The sequence below is a fragment of the Myotis yumanensis genome, unplaced genomic scaffold (genome assembly GCF_028538775.1).
Source record: "Myotis yumanensis isolate MYYU_CA2020_CCGP unplaced genomic scaffold, mMyoYum1.0.hap1 SCAF_8, whole genome shotgun sequence".
Lineage (NCBI taxonomy): Eukaryota > Metazoa > Chordata > Mammalia > Chiroptera > Vespertilionidae > Myotis > Myotis yumanensis.
The window spans coordinates 31993131-32013629 of NW_027223759.1; the positions used below are offsets into that span (position 1 = coordinate 31993131).

At 45.1% G+C, this 20499-nt stretch overlaps 2 protein-coding genes and 1 long non-coding RNA gene across 15 annotated transcripts in view; 2 read left to right on the forward strand and 1 right to left on the reverse strand.

Annotated features, from left to right (window-relative positions):
- DGKD (diacylglycerol kinase delta) overlaps window positions 1–2473 on the forward strand; it is a 112867-nt gene extending 110394 nt beyond the window's left edge. For all 4 annotated transcript variants that reach the window (XM_070422436.1, XM_070422431.1, XM_070422432.1 and 1 more), the window contains one exon: window positions 469–2473. In XM_070422436.1, the coding sequence (XP_070278537.1) occupies window positions 469–558 (90 nt within the window). In that variant the 3' untranslated portion in view covers window positions 559–2473. The remainder of the gene's footprint in view (window positions 1–468) is intronic.
- A 1873-nt stretch (window positions 2474–4346) lies between these two features.
- Window positions 4347–20499, reverse strand: part of USP40 (ubiquitin specific peptidase 40) — a 71172-nt gene continuing 55019 nt past the window's right edge. For 6 of the 10 annotated variants that reach the window (XM_070422427.1, XM_070422425.1, XM_070422426.1 and 3 more), the window contains 8 exons: window positions 19358–19484; window positions 17523–17617; window positions 16162–16280; window positions 12642–12707; window positions 10453–10660; window positions 10244–10339; window positions 7387–7472; window positions 4347–6696 (listed from right to left, as the gene is read on the reverse strand). In XM_070422427.1, coding sequence (XP_070278528.1) covers window positions 6468–6696; window positions 7387–7472; window positions 10244–10339; window positions 10453–10660; window positions 12642–12707; window positions 16162–16280; window positions 17523–17617; window positions 19358–19484 — 1026 coding nt within the window. In that variant the 3' untranslated portion in view covers window positions 4347–6467. Of the gene's footprint in view, window positions 6701–7386; window positions 7473–10243; window positions 10340–10452; window positions 10661–12641; window positions 12708–16161; window positions 16281–17522; window positions 17618–19357; window positions 19510–20499 lie in introns of those variants that run through there. The other 4 variants (XR_011472407.1, XM_070422430.1, XM_070422428.1 and 1 more) reach the window with 3 other exon arrangements.
- The window catches only part of LOC139015125 (uncharacterized), a 29110-nt gene continuing 13308 nt past the window's right edge, over window positions 4698–20499 (forward strand). The window contains exons 1-3 of the long non-coding RNA XR_011472408.1: window positions 4698–6801; window positions 7404–7536; window positions 8378–8426. This is a non-coding gene — a long non-coding RNA (uncharacterized lncRNA). The remainder of the gene's footprint in view (window positions 6802–7403; window positions 7537–8377; window positions 8427–20499) is intronic.

Here is a 20499-nt window from a genome sequence, read left to right on the forward strand (position 1 = left end):
TTCCTCTGTTGGTGACACAGTCAATTAGAGTCAGGGAGACCGTGGCTGCTGGGGGCCTGGCAGCTTCTCCAGTGCAGCCCTTCTCACCTGTGTCCATGCGCACGGCTTACATTGCAGGCTGGGTGCCTCGCCTCATCTCAGGAGGGACAGGAGAGGTGGCGCCTGGCCCAGCTCAGGGCTGTGGTCTCGGGGCCATGTCCTGGGCAGTGGTGCTTGGGGAGGGAGGGTTTTACTTGCTGCCGGTTGTGTGTGGTCTTTGTCTTGGGTGATGTTCCCTAAACAGTGTTAGTGACTGGATCACAGGAGGGGTGTGGAGGCAGCTGCACACTTGTCACTTTTTATGCCGTTCCTGTCCATCTGGTGCCACCATCACTTCCCTCATTTGTGTGCAGAGTTGCTGGGCAGCCCATGGTGGTGCCCGGGGCCTGGCTTGCTGCCTGGCGTCAGGGTGCTGTGCTCTTGTTGCAGGACCTCGGCGTGACCAAGGTGGGCCACATGAAGAGGATCCTGTGTGGCATCAAGGAGCTGAGCCGCAGCCCCCCTGCCACCGAGGCCTAGCCTCCGCCCTCTCGGCCTGTGTCCTCCGTTCCACCTGCGACTGAGGCGGGGCCCGTCCTGGGCCCTTCTCATGGTGCTATTTCTACGCCCTGTGCTCGTGACAGGAAGCCTCTCGGACACTGTTCCTGGCCAGCTCCAGGGCCTCGGGCACACCAACATGGCTACCTTTGGACACGCACCATTCTAACCCAGTGGTGTATGTGGTGACTGTGCCACCACCTCTCTGCTCGCTGACCTACATCCTGGGCCAGGTCTGGCCTCCCTGGCCCCCGGCATCCCAGCAGAAACAGCCTGGCTGGGCTGCACACAAGTGTCCCAGGGCTCCTCTCTACCCTTTCATAGCGCGTTGTCAGGCACCGTCTCCCACCAGCCTCTCATGGTTCTCCACGGAGCCCTACGAGGCCGCCACCCACTGCAGATGTCCCTGCTTATGAGGTCCTGCCTTCCCTGGTTCGTAGGCACCATGGATGCATTTCCAGTCCTGTTCATTCAAATGTGACGTGAAAAGAAAGGAACACTCGCTCCTCCTGGAGCTGGTAAACAGGTACCACGTTCTAGGGCTGATGAACCCCTGCCCCGTATGTCTCGGGTCCCTCCTGAGCTACGGCGGGGTACATGGTCCTGTGTGTCCAGGATGCAGTAGCCTCGGTGCTGTCCGGGGCTGGGAGCACCCGATGGCCGGTGGCCTCCCTGCAACGGAGGCTGTGTGTTGCGCTGGGTCAGTATTTCTCTGGAGACAGCATGTCCATTCTGTGGGACAACAGGCTGCTGCCTGGGCTGTCCTGAGAGCCTCTGACCCGTGGGTGGCTTCTCGTTTGGTGCTGCCAGGCCCCAGGTTCCTGGAGGTGTCGGTGCCTGTGTAGCTCTGCAAGCTGTCACTGCCTTTGACTTTGCCCCTTGCTGCCCTTCCAGAGACAGTCACACCTTACAGGGCTCTCTTCCACCCCGGAAAGGGGGTTCTATGACCCCCACCCCTGGGTGCCAGGATCCCGCATCCCAAAGGGGAGGGATGACCTTGTGAGGGGACTGGGCAGGAGGCCTCAGGGCGCTGTCCAGAGTCACTCATAGGGGCCCCTTGGGGACTCACAGCTGAACAGCATTTACCTGCCACTCACTTTGCAGACCCCTCTGACCAGCGTGCCCAGTGGGTCCTCCCTGGGCATGGCCAGGCACCCGTCTCTGGTTTGGGGGTGCTCCCACTGGTAGTTCTTCTGGGTGCCCACTCCTGTGCTCACGTGTGGCGTGGCGACGGGGTTTGGAGTGAGCCCGGTGTTCTGCACATACCTTCATTGGAGGTGAGACCAGGCAGTTGTGTCTGCCTTCCCTGCCTCGTGATTCTCTTCCCCATCAGAACAGCTGAAGGTGAAGAAAGGCACTGCCTGTTCGAGGTGGGCACCTGGATTCCGAGGTTCCCAGGGCGTCTGGATGGGACAGGACAGGCTGGAGCTCGGGGAGGAGGTGCGGGGGGAGTTAGGTTTGGGTCGTGTGTGGTATTTAAAGTTAACACGTTGTCAGTGATGAAAGCAGCACTGTTTACATAAAAGCCATTTTTAAAAATCTCGTCAGAAGCAAAGGAATGAACGTCAGTTTTGCATGAAGGTGCGTCAGTGAAGGGCGGGCGTCCGTTCCTTGTGGTGTCTTTGTGGTTGCACGTGGGGCTGTACCTCTGCCCGCTCCAGCACCCCTGCCGTGTCCTAGGGTGGGGTGCCTGTCAGTGTGGGGGCAGGAAGGATCCCTGGAGAGTGTTGGAGAAAAGGTTTTGTGTTCTCGGGTGGGACTCACCCTCATATTTATGATCTTAATTTATACAGCACTCACCGTGGAGCATATGCCTGCTGTGTTGCTATGTACATAGTCCACGTCAGGGGTTGTAAATAAGTGGTTCTGTGTGTAAATAAAACAAGCCTGTTTTGGATCTCTCATTGTCTGATTTCTTGTCCTCATTCCTTGTACTTTGACATAAAATGTCGGTTGCCATAAAATGTCGGTTGCCAAAATCCTTCCAAACTGCATCAGAATGACATTTTTCAGCTGCTCTAAAAATAAGTTGAATTTGTTCATCATAGGCTTTTCTGCATTAACTTTGATTTCCAAAAGTATTGTATTGAAGATGACCTAGCTTGCTTACTGAGTTTTTGGGTGCCTTTACATTTTGTGCCCAAGGTCTCATCGTACCCTAGTGCTGGCCCCGTGCTGTGTAATCTAATTTTGAGCATTTCTAACATTCTTAGCTTTTGTGGAAGCCACTGCTTGATGCCTGCAAACACCAGGTCTCCTTTCCTTCCTGCACTGTAGTGGTTGCGCCAAATATGCCCTGCAGCTGTGACCATGTCTCCTCTGCGGCTTGACTGATGTGACTTACTTTTGGTAAAAAAGATTCAGTATTTACTGGGATTTCCAGAAAGTTTCCTTAAAAACCTGGGAGCATGCCTTTCTTTCCTCCTGCTGTTGGCCTGGAGGGTGGACTTGATGGCTGGTCCTCCAGCAGCTAGCTTGGGCCATGGATGGCTTGAGAATGGAAGCGAGTATCGAGGTTAATGATTTTGTATGGGAAAAGCAAAAGCTTTTTTTAGAGACATGAGTTATAGTGATTATGCAGGTGTGGGGCCAGGGCCCCTACAAGAGATGGGTGAACTGGTGCAGAGAAAGCTGAGCAGACTAGGCACATCTGAGCAGATGGTTGTGGTGTGGAGGCCTCAATGGAGGCGTGGTCTGAGAGCACTGAGGTGGGCTGCACAGGGGAGCTGCCCACGGGGGTCGGGGCGGGGGGTGCAGCTCTGACTGTACCAGCCCCGCCAGGGTGCTGGCCTTAGAACCTGTCTGTATCAGGCAGAAGCGAGTGCTCAGCCTCCTCAGTTTGGATCACAAAAGCATGAACAGGTTGTAGACACATGGAAGGTGAGCACTGGCGGGGAGGTAAAGGCTCCCTGGCTCACGTTGTTCAGAGGCAGATTCAACCATAAGTCTCTGAGCCATTAAGGAAATGGTGTTGCCAGCTAAACTCCAAGTGAGCCTGTGCTCACTTGGTCCCCAGGCACCTCAGCCCCTAGGCCTCCAGGATGAGCCTCCTCGGGAAGGCAGTGCCCAAGTGTGAGGTTCTCCCAACACCCACGGGAGGTGTACCCACAGGGACCGCGGATGTGCGAGCCTTTCCGGAGCAGGACAGAGTGGCCAGCGCAGCAGGGCAGGGGCTCACCTCACAAGTGGGCGGGGAGTTTGTGCCATCGTGTAGCAGCTTGGGCTTGTGACTGCTGCATTGGGCATCTTCTGTTTCTCCGAAGAGAGGTTTCATTGTGGTCATACCACTCCTGTGTACTTGGTTCCAGGCTGGGCTTACATGTCATTTAGCTGTAGATTGAACCTTGAGGTGTTACATCCCAGAGGACCTTGTTGTCCTCCCCCAAGACGGTGGGGAGCAGGAGCTGCCTGTGGAGGGGGACATGTGTGGTCCGCTGGTAGGTGGACTAGCTGTTAACATCAAGTTGGGTGCTGTCACATTTGATGTTTCTGTTTGGGGTCTCTTGTGGGCAACCCCACCTGCCTTGCTCTCCCTCCACTTTTATTTGAATGGAGTGACAGCAAGGTGGGCAGGGCACCCACTTTGAGCCCATGGGTGTCAGGCCTAGGACTTTTACCGACCCTAGAACAGGGGTGGGCAAACTTTTTGACTCGAGGGCCACAATGGGTTCTTAAACTGGACCGGAGGGCCGGAACAAAAGCATGGATGGGGTGTTTGTGTGAACTAATATAAATTCAAAGTAAACATCATTACATAAAAGGGTACGGTCTTTTTTTTTTTTTTTTTTTAGTTTTATTCATTTAAAACGGGCCGTAGTTTGCCCACGGCTGCCCTAGAATGAGGCAGAGTCTGAGAGGATGTCAGTGTAGCGCTGCTGGTGGCGTCTCGCCACCTGGGGGAAACCTCTGGGAGGTGGAAACCAGCAGAGAAAGGCACCAGCACCTGGAACGGCTGCCGCAGCTCTGCTGTGAGCTCTGAGGTTCATGAGCCAGGAGTCCTCAGGCCAGCGCCACAGGGTGCCTGGGTGGGAGGGGTGAGCACTGGAGGGAATGTAGACATTTCTCCCTCCCGACCTGTGTGAATTTCACTGCTTCACTTTCCTCTTTGAAAGGTAGTGAGTCCCCAGAACACAAAATGAGTTTGTTGTGTACTTGACTGACTCGCATTACTGCCCTGCTTTAGATGTGACACAATCAAGAACAGAATGAGATGAGCTGCTGTGCCCCCTCCCCGATGGGGTGAACGGCCTCTAATACTGCACAGTCAAGTCCGTTCTAGAGGGAAACGTGCCTGTGAAGCCATAGTTCTGGATTACTGGAATTCTTGTAACCCCTTTTGGCAGAAAAATGTCAGGGCGAGTAACTGTCTTCTGCACCCTATGCCAGTTCTGTTCCCTAGAAGGAAAAGGCCACTGCAGTTTCTTCACAGTTTTTCCCAGGAATCTGAACTTATTTAAAACCAAAACATGCTTTTGTTGTTTCTACTGTGGTCCTGATACAGTATTTCCAAATATAAACCATGCTTATTTAGCATCTGACATGCACTTGGGGAAAAAAGTCCAAGCGGAACACGAAGCAGTCAGCTTAAAATGGAACGTGAAGACACTTTATTTGTTCTTTATTAAATTGTACAGCTCTCTCTGCAGCCCCAGTGCATCGCAACTTTAAGAAAAAAGGGAGCTGGAGGCCCCGGTGGCTCACTGCGGACCCTAAGGCACACCCACCCATCCCCCTCTGTCTTGGTGAGTCACATCCAGTGAGGTGTCTGGCTTCTCAACAGCAAAGCTTTCAGTTATTACATTACTTCATTACCTTAAAATGACAAGAAGGGTGCAGCAGGAGACATGTCAGTTACAGTAAAAGGAACAGGAGAGTTTGCACCGAGGGCTGGGCTCCCAGCCACACTGAGCTCACAGTCCAGGATCTTCACAAACATGCCGCCACCCCAAGTGCGCATCCTGAGGCGGGCTGAGTGTTGAGAACATGGGGGCAGCTTGCTAGTGAAAGTCCAACTTCTTACAAATTAGCACAGTTTAGACCCAACAACCTCAGACAAATAGGGAGGAGACTGAGGGTTCCAGCTGGTTCTGATGAGGCTGGAAGGGGGACAGGAGGCAAAAGCGGGCTCATCCAACCCAATGTCCACTTACTTCCTCTCAGCGAGCGGGACAGGAGACCCCGTCCACCTCTGAACATGGAAGTGCTATCTTAATGTCGGTGATGAAGGGCTGATGAGAGATTTGTGTGACGTTGTAACCGTACTTCGCCTTGTTGGAGGCATAAAAGTGAAGAATTTACTTTCTTTTCAGGAATCCCACTTTTGACTGAGTTAAGTGAATCGTCTGTGTCCTAAGTGTCAGTCGGTTCGTAACACAGATGCAGCATTTGTCATGACTGCCAGTTACACCTTTTAAATCCATAGCTGGCCATGCCGAAGGGAGAGCAAAAGGAGCTTGTGCACATTTCCTTTGTTTGTTCCAGGAGAGGTTTCTCGGATCATTAGCTCAGCGCACAGGCTTCCGGAACGTTCTGATCATGGACGACACACTTTGAACTAGAACAGACTCCCTCTGTGTCCTGCACCAGCCTGGCCAGCCCATCAGTGTGCTGAGCTCTCAGAACCTCTGAATGCAGATACTACGTTGTCTGAACAGTGAAGGGAGGAGAGTGGACTGTGTGCACTTCACTGGCCAACATGCTATGCGAGCCTGGAGTCGATGCAGAACTAGGCAATGTTCTTGTAACTGTGGTGGCTGGGTCCAGTGCAGTCTCACTGGCGCCTGTAAGACAGCCCAGCTGGGAGTCCCTCGGTGGCCATGCTGTGCAGGCCGGTGAGAAAGTGCACTTGCCTGGCCCGAGACCAAACATCCCTCTAATAAAGTGGAAGCAGCCTACAAGCCTGCTCTCACGGAACCACAAGCAAAGTTGGCAGGGGCAGAGCCCGCTGCTGGCCAGGCCCTGGTACCAGTTCCGACTGGACCCGAGCCTACAGGGACCTCAGCGGTGCCGGCGCTATCTGAAACTCCCCACGTGGATGGATAGAGAAGCTTCTGGTCTGTGGGGCCGGCCAGGTGTCTCTGCACTGGAGAGAAGGCCATTGCTCTGCACGCGAAGTGCTTCCTGGCTGCGGGAGACAGAGGCTGTCACCAACTCACAGTCACTGACACGGGGTCCACCCAGGCCGAGGGGTGTGGAATGACTTCAGGAGACCAAAGTGGGGAGCAAGTAAGGAGGACTGGCAACCCCTAGTGTGGCCTGGGTGGAGGTGACGACGCAGTGGTGAGCTGGGTCTGGGCACTGGGGTTTGAAGTGTGGGTTTCAGAGGATGTTTGGAGGTCCTGGGAGGTATAGGTGGCCCAGAGGCCAGGGGAGCAAGCCCACTGTACACAGAAGAGGAAAGGGTAAGAGCGGGGAGAGCAGGGGGACTTGACTCCGGAGGAGCCCTGCCAGGAAGAGGTCAGTGAGGTGAGGCAGCTCTGGAGCAGCCCCCAGGGGCAGGTGACAGCTGGTGGACTTGTGATGGGGAATGCCCCTGTTTTCAGGTGACTGAGACCTCTGTGTCTGAAGGAAAGACCCAGAAAGTTGGGGGGAAGGGGGGAGGAGATTAAACTGTGTGGCTGCGTCCTCCAGGTGAGGCTGTGAGCACCTTTGTCCCAAGCTCACAGGCCTGGTTCATGTTCTAAAGGACACGAAGTTTCTCCAAAGTGCTCAGCCCTGTAATGAGACCTGAGGCTTCGGCCAGAGCTCTGAGTAAGAGCGAGCCGTCCAGAGGCCTCGGCGTCCATGAGACAGTGAGAAACCTCACGTTACCTTTTCCTTTTCCCCAGAGCAGGGTCCTCCCTCCCAATGTCATCTCGGACTGTGCTGAAGTCATCGTCCTCTTCCACCAGGAGATTCTGCATTTCAAAATAAGGAAGGAGCCACATATTCAGACATCGTTTTAGCCTACGTTTGAATAAAGTATGTAAATTTACCTAAACCAACATAAGGATATATCCACCTTTACGTAAACTGGATTAATAACTGACAGGAAAAACTCTAGTGCCTTATGACAGACTGAGTGGCAGGCAGAGCAGAAGTGACTTTGCAGCCACCTGACCTTTGCTTGTGACTAAAAACGCTGCCCCTGGAGTGAGCCCTGCACAGGCCCCATCAGGACGACAGGGAGAGGCAGAAACACGCTGTGGTCTGGGGGCAGCCATGTCCACCCGGCACCTCCAGCTCCACTGGAGCTGCTGAAAGGTGCACCCGTCTGACTTCCTGGGAACCTCCTGGAAGTGTCTGGCAGTGCGTTATAGACGCAGGACGCTCAGCATGGCCTCCTGAGGGACGAGCGCTCTCCCGGTGCTTGCCGTCAGTTTTACATCTGAATTTATTTACCATAAATACTAGCCACTCTCAGTGTGAACCAATCAAAATGTTAACCTGAAGGAAGATAACCCCGAAGGACAGCATAGGTCAGAGGACCACATGGCTCTGGGGGAGCTGACTGGGTCACCTAGGCTGGGACCTCCACAACTGCAGGGCTGCCTGCTTCTGCTCTCGGGAGAAACTATCCCAACAAATACTGTAATCTCCAGTCCAGTAACTTGTACATGATGTGCTTTTGTGAAATTACAGAGATAATGAGACAGACACCATGTCCCCAGGGTAGTGAGGGCTGGGCATGGCCCTGCAGTTAGCTCCCTCCCCCTGGCTGCCATGAGGAAACCTGAGTTAAATGTGTACATGGCCTATAATAGAATTATCAGTGAAAGTTAGCAATTAGTGCTAACCTTTTACCATATTTGCTTCATTTTAGTATTTTCCAAGGAAAAGAGAGACTCGGTTGATGCCCACCCCTGCTCCAGGTAAGCCCACCATCAACTGGGTGCTAGTGTTCTGTCTGCATTGTCATTCGATGGCAGCACAGGAGGTGGACTCAGCATTTACATGGCTTAGACTTTCTGTAAAAAAAACATCCTGGGACATCATTTTCTACACCAGATATGTTCACCTGGATGCACACAGCTCTGGTTTATAAATTTTAACTGCTGTGTTCTATACCTGTTTCAGTATTTTTCCCCATTTTATCCCCTTTCTGAGGGTCATTTAAGTTCTTCCCAATTTACGCTGTCACACAGTGGACATTTTTGTGTCTCCTCGCCCCCAGTGTGAGTTTTTCTGGGGTGATGACTGAGTGGAATTACCTTTCCTGAGTGCTGCCCGCTGCTTCCAGAGCGGCTGGATGCAGTGCTGGGGGTCTGGCCACAAATCACTGCTGACTCGCAGCTCCCTGGCTACCCGGAAGATGCCCACCTTTTCATCTGCTTATTGGCCATTTAGTTTTCTGAGAATTGCCAGATATTATTCATCTTTGCCTATTTCTCCCCAATTGTGTTTTTTTGAAACTGATTGGTAGAAGTATTTTACATTTGGATAATGATCCTTATTTATTCTATTGTTGCATATATCTTTTCCTATTTGTGGCTTGGCTTCTGATGACGGTTTCTTTTGATGTATAAATGTTTTTCCTTTTAATGTAGTCAATTTAATCAATACTTTGAGTTGTGCATTTTGTTTCTTATTTTAAGAAATCCCAAGTCAAATATTTTCTTACATCTATTCTTCTAAAGATTGGAAATCACTGCTTTTCACATGTAAGCCTTTACACTGACTGCTGTGCTTGGTGTGAGCAGAGGTGCACAGATGTTATGGGACCTGGGCTAATGTAAGCTTGAGGACCCTCTTTATGAAAACCAAAATGATGACTGCATTTTTTTCTACATGGAACCAATTTCCCCAGAACCACTTACTGAATAATAATTTTTAATGTGGATCTGAAATACCTGTCAGTTCCCTGTCTGTGGGGGTCGGTTTGGGGGCTGTAGCGTCAGTCCTAATGCTGACCAGGCAAGGACCCTGGCCGAGCTCTTCCACATATTTATCCTCTTTAATGTAATCCGTCTGGGTTTTCCCTGGGACGACACCGTTACTACTGAGAGGCTTCCTTTCTAAGAACATGGTAAAAACTGAAGCTTTAACGCCACTCAAAATTTCTGTGATACTCTCCAGAGAGGTCTTAGAAGGCTTCTTGTTGGATGTATTCCTAGTTACCTTAGAATTTTATGGATGTTGATCTTGTAGTCTCTTGAATGTCCTATGCAGAAACATGGCAGGTAAACAGCCTTATTTACTTTTTAGGGAAGAGGGTCAATTGTCTAATACAGTGTTGACTAGAAGTGGTGATTAAGGGATTAAATCAATTGATTATCAGTAAATAGTTCACTTAAGAATTAAAGAATTAAAAAGTATTGACAACAAACCAGGTTTGTCGGAGGAATGTAAGAATGGCCCATGTCAAGGACATACTTCTTAGTAACACCGATTTTAATGATTTACAACGAAGAACTCAGCAAACTAGGAATGGAAGGAAATGTAACCTAATGCAGGTACCTACTCAGACCTACAGCAGCATTTTACTCAGGTCAGACCCACAGTTAGGGTTTTGGTGCTGAGGCCCCACTGGCCACACGAGGAGCTGTCTGCTCTCCCTCTTCGTGTTCTGTGCTCTGAACAATTTATATACAAAAGACTCTGTGCCTTGAAGATTTCATAAATCATTTCTACGAAACCATCTAATCCTGGTGTTTTGTCAAAGTGGGAAACTTGCTGTTAAACAACTTACCTTAATACCAATAATATCTCCATCTTTCAAGTAGTAAGGTGCCCCCTGCAAATTATCTTGCTTTTTCTTCTTTTTCCTCTTGGTAATTTGCTGGTTCTATAGAAAAATCAAGCATCTTGAATAAAGAAAACAACCTCGCATTCTTACTAAATTCCCTCTGTGAAAACTTGCAGGGAAGCTGTTGTTATGCAGGAAGCCCCACACTTTACCCAGCTGGACACTGGAAGCCACTCAAACTTGTCAGGAAAGTATTTGGCAATTTCAATCTTCTCTACAGGAAGGGAATAGAAGTCAGCCAGTCGCTGCCGCAGGGAGCTGGCAGTGCCCCGGGCAGCGTCCCACACCACGTCCACGGGCAGGGCATATGCCCGTTCGCCAGGGAGGCGCATCTGTGTCCTCAGCAGCATGTCCTGAGGGCTGCACCAGAAAACAGTAAAACATCAGCTTTGAAGTAAAATGAGGAACACACGATAGATACGAGCGGGGTGATGTGTGAAGCTTCCCTTCCAGCTCTTCTCATTTTTATAAGAGGTTGCCACTAAACCCTCATTTCCTTTCATCCTGACCCAGGATGGAGTGAAGCTCCTCCCAGACGAGAGGGTTCCCAGCCACAGTGACTGCCTGGGCGGTGCTAAAAATCTGACTGCTGTGGGGTAGCCAGGGAGGAGGGAAAGAACAGTCAGAAAGATGGGAGTAAAAGAGATCTATGGGAGTTGTTATGTACATGAAGTAAAAACTGCAGGCAAGACTGGAAGCTGGAGGGGGAGAAATGAAAACTACTCTTTCAGTTGTTTTTAGGATGGTGCGACAATGAGTGATTTTAAAGATTACTTCTGTTATATTGGTGTTTTTACCAAAGGAAAGAGTGATGCAATGGGAGAAAAGGAGTAATTGGAGGAGACCGAACCTTCTCCATGCGGGAGTGGAGGGTCAGCACAGATGCTGGGGTGAAGAGGACAATGAGGAACCAGAAGCTGGTTAGGGGTCTAAGTAAGTGCAGAGCACAGGCTTCAAAGGGATACTGCTTATTGAAGACAAAAGATCCTGCTTAAAACAGATATGCAGAAAGAGCTCACACACGTTAGACCCCATTAGAACAGGCAAAATGTATGAAATAATTCACAAACTACAAATGGCTCACAAGCCTTTGAAAAAAATGCCCAATCTTAGTAGCAATCAAAGCAAACCTTTAAACAATGACAATATTCAATGTTGATTTGAGGATGAGGTGAAGTAAATACTCAGAAACACTGTGTGAACATAAATTGATATAACTTACCTGGAAAGGAATAATTTATTTTAAAAGGTTTAAAATGTCCATATCATTTGATCCAGAAATCCCCCCCTGCCCCCCAGAAGCTACTGGTAACACAATTTGTATTAAGACAGTCACATCACAGGAAGGTCAGTGTGGCTGAAAGAGCGCGATCAAAGTTACTGGATGTCAGGTGAAGGAATCTTAACACTCGGTGATGCTAACAAAGATGGCTTATTCAGTTAGCTGCCACGCGTGCAAAATGGAAACCATCCCCACACGCCATGACATTTTGAATTTAATTTAAAAAATCAATTTGCAATGAATATTATAGATATATTACAATTCAGGTGTTCTTGAATATTCTCAGCTGAAAATTCTCATGAAAAATGATTTTAAAGTTGGTCAGGGCTGCCACTTGCGTCTACAGACGCTTATGGCGTACAATATAAAAGATTCTTCTAGCCCTACCCGGTTTGGCTCAGCGGATGGAGCATCGGCCTGTGGACTGAAGGGTCCCAGGTTCGATTCCGGTCAAGGGCATGTACCTGGGTTGTGGGGACATCCCCAATAGGGGGTGTGCAGGAGGCAGCTGATTGATGTTTCTCTCTCATCGATGTTTCTAACTCTCTATCCCTCTCCCTTCCTCTCTGTAAAAAATCAATAAAATATTAAAAAAATAGAAATAAAAAAAGATTCTTCTATAGTGAAAAAATAATAGAAAGAAACTTTGGGGTGCTTCTTTATTCAAAAAATACATTGACTATGACAAAGGCACTGTTCTAGATATTGGGGATACAGCCATGACCAAAAAACAAAGTACTTGCTCTCGCAAAGATTACATCCTAGTAGTGGGAGACATAATATGTCAGGTGTGATATTAGGATGAAAAAAGTGGAAAGAAGGGCCAGAGTGAGAGGTGCTATAAGGCAGTTTGACTTTAGACTCTCCACCTGCATCAACAGAGCAAAACACAGCATCCTGCTTGTCCTTCAAGACTGAGTGGGCTTAGTGTGCACTTGGACTTACTGAACAAGTCTAATTTCTATGGAAAATGGGTTCCATGTTACACAGAACAAAATCTGTTTTAATCTGCCATACCACTGAGAAGCCACCCATTGTGATAAGACATGGAATTCTTACCCTAAGTGTTCTTCTTTCTGAAGGGGTTCTAAGCAGATCTCAGTTCTCTTCCCCAACTTATATTCCCTGATAATCAATAAAACAAAATAATAGTGACATCATTTAATTTTTTAAAACATTTTTTTGTCAATTTTAAACTGTCTTAATAAGCAAAATATTATACATTTAAGACGACTATGGCCCTAGCTGGTTTGGCTCAGTGGATAGAGTGTCGGCGTGTGGACTGAAGGGTTCTGGGTTCGATTCTAGTCAAGGGCACATGCCCGGGTTGCAGGCTCAATCCCAAGTAGGGGGCGTGCAAGAGGCAGACGATCAATGATTCTCTCTCATCATTGATGTTTCTATCTCTCCCTCTCTCTTCCTCTCTAAAATCAATTATATTTATATATATGAAACTTTAATACTACTATGAACAATTATACTCCAACAAAATGGAAAACTTAGGAGAAATGGGTAAATTCCTAGGAACATGTAACCTACAAGGATGAATCATGAAGAAATAGAAAATACAAATTATTACTAAGGAAATTGAATAAAAAATCACAAATCTCCCAACCAAGAAAAGTCTAGGACCAGATGGTTTTCACTGATGAATTCTACCAGACGTTTAAAAAAGAATAGTAATCCTTCTCAAACTCTTTCAAACTTATTTTATGAGGGCAGCACTACACTGATATCAAAGCCAGACAAGGACACTTTAAGAAAAGAAAATTACAGGCTAATATCCCTGAGGAGCATAGATACAAAAATCCTCAAATTAGCAAACTGAATTCAACAATACATTACAAGGATCATATACCATGATCAAATGGGAGTTATGCTAGAGATGCTAGGTTGTGTCAAATATCTGCAAATCAACTAGTGTGACATACCACATTAACGGAATGAAGGATAAAAATCTGATCACCTCAATAGATGGAGGAAAATACATTTGACTAAATTCAACATCTTTTCATGTTAAAAACTCAACAAACTGGATATAGAGGAAATTACATGAGGAAGGTCATATATGACAAGCCCACAGTTAACATACTCAGTGGTGAAAAGCTGAAAGCTTTTCTCCTATGATCAAGAACAAGACAAGATGCTTGCTCTTGCTGCTGTTATTCCGTAGTACTGGAAGACCTAGTCAGAGCAATTAGGTAAGAGGAAGAAGTTAAACTGTTTCTATTTGCAGATGACATGGTTATATTTAGAAAAACTTAAACCCTATACCAAAAAAACCTATTAAAACTAATAAATAAACTTGCAGGAAACAAAATCAATATACAAAAGTCAGCTAGCTACATTTTATACACTAACAGCTATCAGAAAGAGAAAGTTCCATTTACAACAGCATCCAAAAGAATAAAATACTTAGGAATACATTTAACCAAGGAGGTGAAAGGTCTGTCTACTGAAAACTGTAAGACATTGATGAAGGAAATTGACCAAAACACAAATGGAAAGATATCCCATATTCATGCACTAGAAGAATACTGTTAAAATGTTCATACTACCCAAAGTGGTCCACAGGTAAAATACAAACCCTATTAAAATGTCAATGGCATTTTTCACAGAAATAGAAAAATCAATCCTAAAATTTGTATGGAATTTGTATGAAATTATATTATGAAGCTATAATAATCAAAACATTATGGTACTGGCATAAAAACAGACACATAGTTCTATTATGGAACACAACAGAGACCCCAGAAATAAATCCACATATATGCTCAATTAACTTACAACAAAGGCACCAAGAAAATACAATGGGGAAAGAATACTCTCTTCTATAAATGGTGCTGGGAAAAGTGGACCACTATCTTACTACACCATACACAAAATCTACTCAAAATAGATTAAAAACTTGAACCTAAGACTGGAAACTATAAAACTCCTAGAAAAATAACAGAGCTCCTAAGTTCCTTGACATTGGTCTTGGCAATGATTCTTTGGATTTCACTAAGAGCAAAGGCAACAAAAGTGAAAATAAACAAGTGGGACTACATTAAACTAAAAAGCTTCTGCACAGCAAAGGAAACCAACAAAATAAAAAGGCAACCTATGAACTGGGAGAAAGTATTTGCAAATCATATACCTGATAAGGGGTTAATACCCAAAATGTATAAAAAATCCATAAAACTCAATAGCAGAAATCCCAATTTGATTAAAAAAAAAATAGAGGAAATGAATAGACATTTTTCTAAAGAATGCATACTAATAGCCAATAGGTACATGAAAAGGTGCTCAACATCCTACACTAGTCATCAGGAAAATCAAATCAAAACCACTAGTTTTCACCTCACACCTATTAGAATGGTTATTATCCTATATAATAAAAGCCTAGGTGGCATCGTGGCATCACGCCCTCACGCGATGCCGCCACAAGATGGCCAGCAGGGGAGGGCAGTTGGGGGCGATCGGGCCAGCAGGGGAGTGGTTAGGTGTAAATCAGCTGGCAGGGGAGCGGTTAGGGGCAATGAGGCAGGCAGGCAGGCGAGCAGTTAGGAGCCAGCAGTACCGGATTGTGAGAGGGATGTCCCAGATTGGAGAGGATGCAGATTGGGCTGAGGGACACCCTCCCCGCTACCTCTCCCCCCACCTCCCCACCTCCCCCGTGCACGAATTTCATGCACTGGGCCTCTAGTAAACAAATAAAAAAAAAACCCAAGAGATAAGTACTGGTGAGGATGTGGAAGACAGGGAAACTTTGTGTATTATTGGTGGGAATGTAAATTGATACATACATTGTGAAAAAACAGTATGAAGGTTCCTCAAAAAATTAAAAATAGAACTACCATACCAAATGATCCAGCAATCCTACTTTTTCAGGATATCAATGAGAAAGGAAATGAAAACAGGCTATCAAAGAAATACCTGCACTCCCATGTTCATTGCAGCATTATTCACAACAGCTAAGAGACAGAAGCAACCTAAATGTCCACCAACAAACAAATGAATGGATAAAGATGAAGTGTGTACACACAAACACACACGGCTATTTTCAGCCACAAGAAAGACAGACATGCTGTTGTTTGTGACAACATGGATGGACCCTCAGGGCATTATAATAAGATTAAGTCAGACAGAGAAAGACAAATACTGTATAATATTTACTTATTGTAGAATCTGAAAAAGCCAAACCCATAGCAGTAGACACCAGAATGGTAGTTACCAGGGGCTGAGAGAATAGATATTAAATGTTCTCACCATGAGAACATTTATGTGATGTGATACAGGCATCAGCTAACGCTACGGTGGTGATAGTTTTACAATGTATGTGTATCAAATCAACATGCTGTATGCCTTAACTTACACAATGTTATATCAGTTACAGCTTAATAAAGCTAGAAAAAAAAACACTCAAAATTCTGTTCACAGCCTCTGGAACATAGTAAACTTCCATGAAGCTACATTTTATACTTAATATGGAAACTGAAGCTGTTCCAGAGTTTGATTTACGGTAAGAAGCGTCACCCAGTTGACATGTGGAATTGCCAGGGTCGGGCTTTGTTACTGAATTCAACAAGGAACCCACCTGAGCTGCTGCTGGTTTTTTCGTAAAAGCCTCCCGGGGCGCTTACTGTCCACTGTCCAGGCTCTGAGGAAGGCAGGGGACGGGATGAAAAACTCTGACAAGGAGGGCAAGGTCATAGCCTAGAAAAGAAACAGGCATTTATAGAAATTTGCCCGAGGGTTTGGAAAAGCACTCTTAAAAAGATACTGCTTTAGGAAGAAATGAAGCACCATACAAGAACATCTGAGGGAAAGAGTATCTTGAGTAATGGTACTATCTACTGAAACATTCCCAGAACTAACTCAAACTAATCAGCTGAGAGAGAAGTGAGTTTCTGATTTCTAAATCTGAGCCCAAAACTCTTTTTTGATCAGAATGTTTTAGAAAATGAAACTTTAAAATTAATTTTTAGATGAGTCTAACTCACAAGAGCAGAGGTCACTGTAGAGGAAGCAAGGGCTTCGTCTACATCCATCCTGTGATTCTCTAGCAGTGTCTGCATTGCCCAAGAAGAATCTTTTGATTCTGAAATATTTCAATATCTCTGGATCCCACTGCTAGCCCCAAACTGATGCACTAATTCTAGAGGAGTAGGTAATTATTTATATTATTTAGGTTGCAGTATATAAAATGGCCAATATTCATCCATTTTAACCTAAAAACAGCAACTTTGTATCTTTCAATCCAATATGAGGAAAACAGGTCTCTTCCTACTTGGTCTCATGATAATTAAACCATCTGCTTTTTTTGAGGACACAGGTCAAACGTTAGTGACTGATACTCTTACTATCTGCCCCCACATTTTTCCAAGAGGAAGAAGGGATGTTCACTTCAGTCCAACAATAGTAAGATGCTTCTGAAACATTTAGTGTTGTATTCAATTTAGTCTTTCCATTTGGACAAAACACTCTTTCTCTATGAATATTAACACACAAGACACTATAATCTGACATAAAGCTGATATTCTGACCTGGGAAATGGATACTGCCTCTTTAACAACATATAACACATGGGTCACAATGATACAAAAACAATGTAAAGGTTAAACTGAATGTTTTACAAATGTTTCAATAAATCATGTTTACCTAAAAGGTAAAAATAAACATAAGCTGCAAGTCACTGAGGGTATATTTGAATGAAAGCACAGCATGCCTGTCAGAGGAGGAGGAATGAGAGCCGCAAGGGCAGCTGGCGGAAAAGAAGACCAGGGAGCTGAGCCGTGTGCGTGTCGCCTGCTGGGTACTTACCACTGAACATGGCATGTAACACATGCCATATCAGAACAGACTGTAAGTGAGGGAAGAGGAGATAGAAGAATAGATTAATATCTCACTGGAAGCAGCCAGACCCCCACTCAGGTACGCTGCAGGAAGAAGTCTGACCTGAGCCTTCAGCTCCCCTAAGGTGGCATCTTCTGAGATTTTGACGTCTCCCAGGTAGCAGAGGGGAACATCCGCATGCACATCACCAGCAGCACCTGCAGAGGACAGAGCCAGATGTTAGAAAGGAGCTTGAATGCATTTATTTCATATTTTTAAAATATATGCCATGTTTTGATGTTGTAAATACTTTTAATACAATTCCATTCATGTAACTCAGAATCAGTTCCTCCAATTCAGGCCTCCTGCCTTTGGAGGGGAGGAAGCTATTGGCACAGGACCATGGCTTTCTCACTGGTGGGGGTTTGAGGAATTTCACACATGTGTCTACTAGAATGTTCTTTTTGATACTCCTTCCTCAAAGAGTACTTTGCCCTTATTCTTTGTATCACCTTCCTGTTTCTTTCTCACATCACACCTATCCCACCTGTTTCTCTCTGTCTGTTTTCTTGCTTGTGTATAAAGACTATGACAGTCAGGGGAGGGCAGACCTGCATTCTCATTGTCAAGTGTGTGGCAGGGTGGGTGTCACGTGGTTGATGTTTACTGACAGTCCTTGAGAGTAAGAAGGCCTTCTACATTTGTTATAAAAAGGGGGAAATAAAACACGCTCTCATCTAAAATCCTGGGTATAAAAGTTGGCAACTAAATTTAAAATTCAGAATAATTTAACTCATTTTTGCTTTAATTAAATCTCTTAGTTTATTGTTGGGCACACTGCTAATATACAACAAAATTAGATTGGAAATAAGTTAAAACAAAAAGCTTCATGAATGGTTTTTCTTGTATCTCAAGGACACCAAATGCTAAGAGATACTTTTTGGAAACTCCGGATTTAAAAATGTTTCTCATGTGTTGTTATATAAAGAAGGACTATCAAACAATGATCCTATTTTTTCACTTTCATGGAAAAACTCACTGATTAAACACACTTTTTAAGTTTGTAGCCAACTCTATATGTAACTATTATTCTATTACCATAGCATTTTTAGAATTAGTTAACACATCTAATATGACCCAACCAAAAAATAACTTAATGCTAATTTCATAGCTAATTCAACATGAAATTATTTTATTGGTCTAAACATGTATTCTTAACTTCAAAGAGTAAGGAGAGAAGAACTTGATTCATTTTTAGTAGTTTCAATACTGAGGTTTAAAAAATAAAAAATAAATGTAAGTATATAATACTTTAACCCCCGCCCCCAAAAAAAGCTAAATAACTAAGTAAAGCATGATTAACAATATATAAAGAGTTGATCCTAATAATATATCTACAGTTACAAAGGAGACTGATTGGTGTTTTCTTTATAATGAAATGGAAACCCACTGTTGACAATGGAAAATCAAACTCGCTGCCTGTGATTTCTTGCTCATCGTGACATGTGCTGAATTCTGTCTGTGGAGAAACCACTTAGAAGTAAAGCAGAGCATATATACTGTTCAGAAGGCAGTGGGGGTGTGGAATGACCTGCAGGCAGTTCAGGGTGGGGGGGGGGGGAGTGGTGAAGGGTGCAGGGGACAGACTCCAGCCCTGCCTCTGTCCCAGCTGCCTCCATATCCTAGTCTACCAGGAGAACCCTGAGAGAGGGCATAAAAATTCCTTGAAAAAATATACTGACAAAGACTTTAACAAATTGTACCTTATAGCGAATGGTTGGTTTTAAAGCACTGTATAAAAGGATGGTGTTACTGCTTTGGAATGACTTGTGGGATAAATAGGTTGATTTTCAACCATACATTTAAAAAAAGAAATAAATGTCATTTGCCCTCAGAGCAGAAGCAGTTGTTCTATTTTCTTTAGGACACGTAGGCCACTGCGATTCTGTTGGTCTCACCTGGGGTGGAAGCAGCTCTCCAGACCCCGCCTTGAGAAGGGGTACAGTTCATCTGGTCCAGATGTCTCTTCCCCTGACTGTTGGGCCCCGGAGGCTGGTACCACCAGATGGGCACCTTCAGGAGACCCTGGAGAAGGGAGCATTTCTCACTGCTGTGAGGTACACAGATTAAGTGAACTTCCATTGCTACTTCCATAAAGAGGAACATCTTGATGACAAAAAGTGTTCCCAAACTTAATTGTTTTTCCTTTCAGATGTATAACTGCTATATATTACACTTTTAATTGTTTTTACAATCAAAAAATTTAAGTGATAAAATAAGACTAAATGTTCATTGTTTAGAAGTAGCTCAGTAGTTACATACATGAACAGTATAAACAAAACAGCAAAATGTTTGACAGAACCAACTATATAAATATATCCAGGTCCCGTGAGAGCAGCAAGGCCCCAGATCCAGCTGTTTTCATTCATTCGAGTTCCCATGGGAACTTGAGAGAATCAACAGCCTAATGGTCTAAGTTGGATTCCTATACACACACTACAGGAAATAAGCACATTTCCTTAAACCTGTCTTGTAATTTTAGTTTTACTAGTGTAACAACTGGTTCTTCACTAACCTTTTTTGTCTGTTAGTAAAGAACTTTAATAGTTTTATTAGGGATTAAAGATGTTACAGAAGATGAGAATGTGAAAACACCATGTAAAATATTTTAAATATGTATTTCAAGAAATGCATATTAAAATAACTTGTTTATTAAGTAGGTGAAGATTAATAAACACTCAACCTCCATTCAATGAAATAAGTATAAATCAGAAAAACAAAATTCTATTTTTTTTACTTATCAGACTGTCAAAAACCAGAAAGTTTAATAATATTCTATATGTTGTTGAAAGTATGGGTAAATTGGTGGCAGAAATATAAACCTGAAGCAAAGTTTTTGGAGAGTAATTTGAAATTGTCACAATTTAAATGCCACGCCCTAGACCTGCCATCCATGGTGAGAATTTGCCTTCTGATGGACGAGCCCTGAGACAAAGTCACGGGTACAAAGACAGTCACTGCCAATTGTTGATGGCAGCAGAATAGAGTGGTAGGTCTAGGAATTTATTCTGTAGATAAATGGACATTTATAGTATTTTTT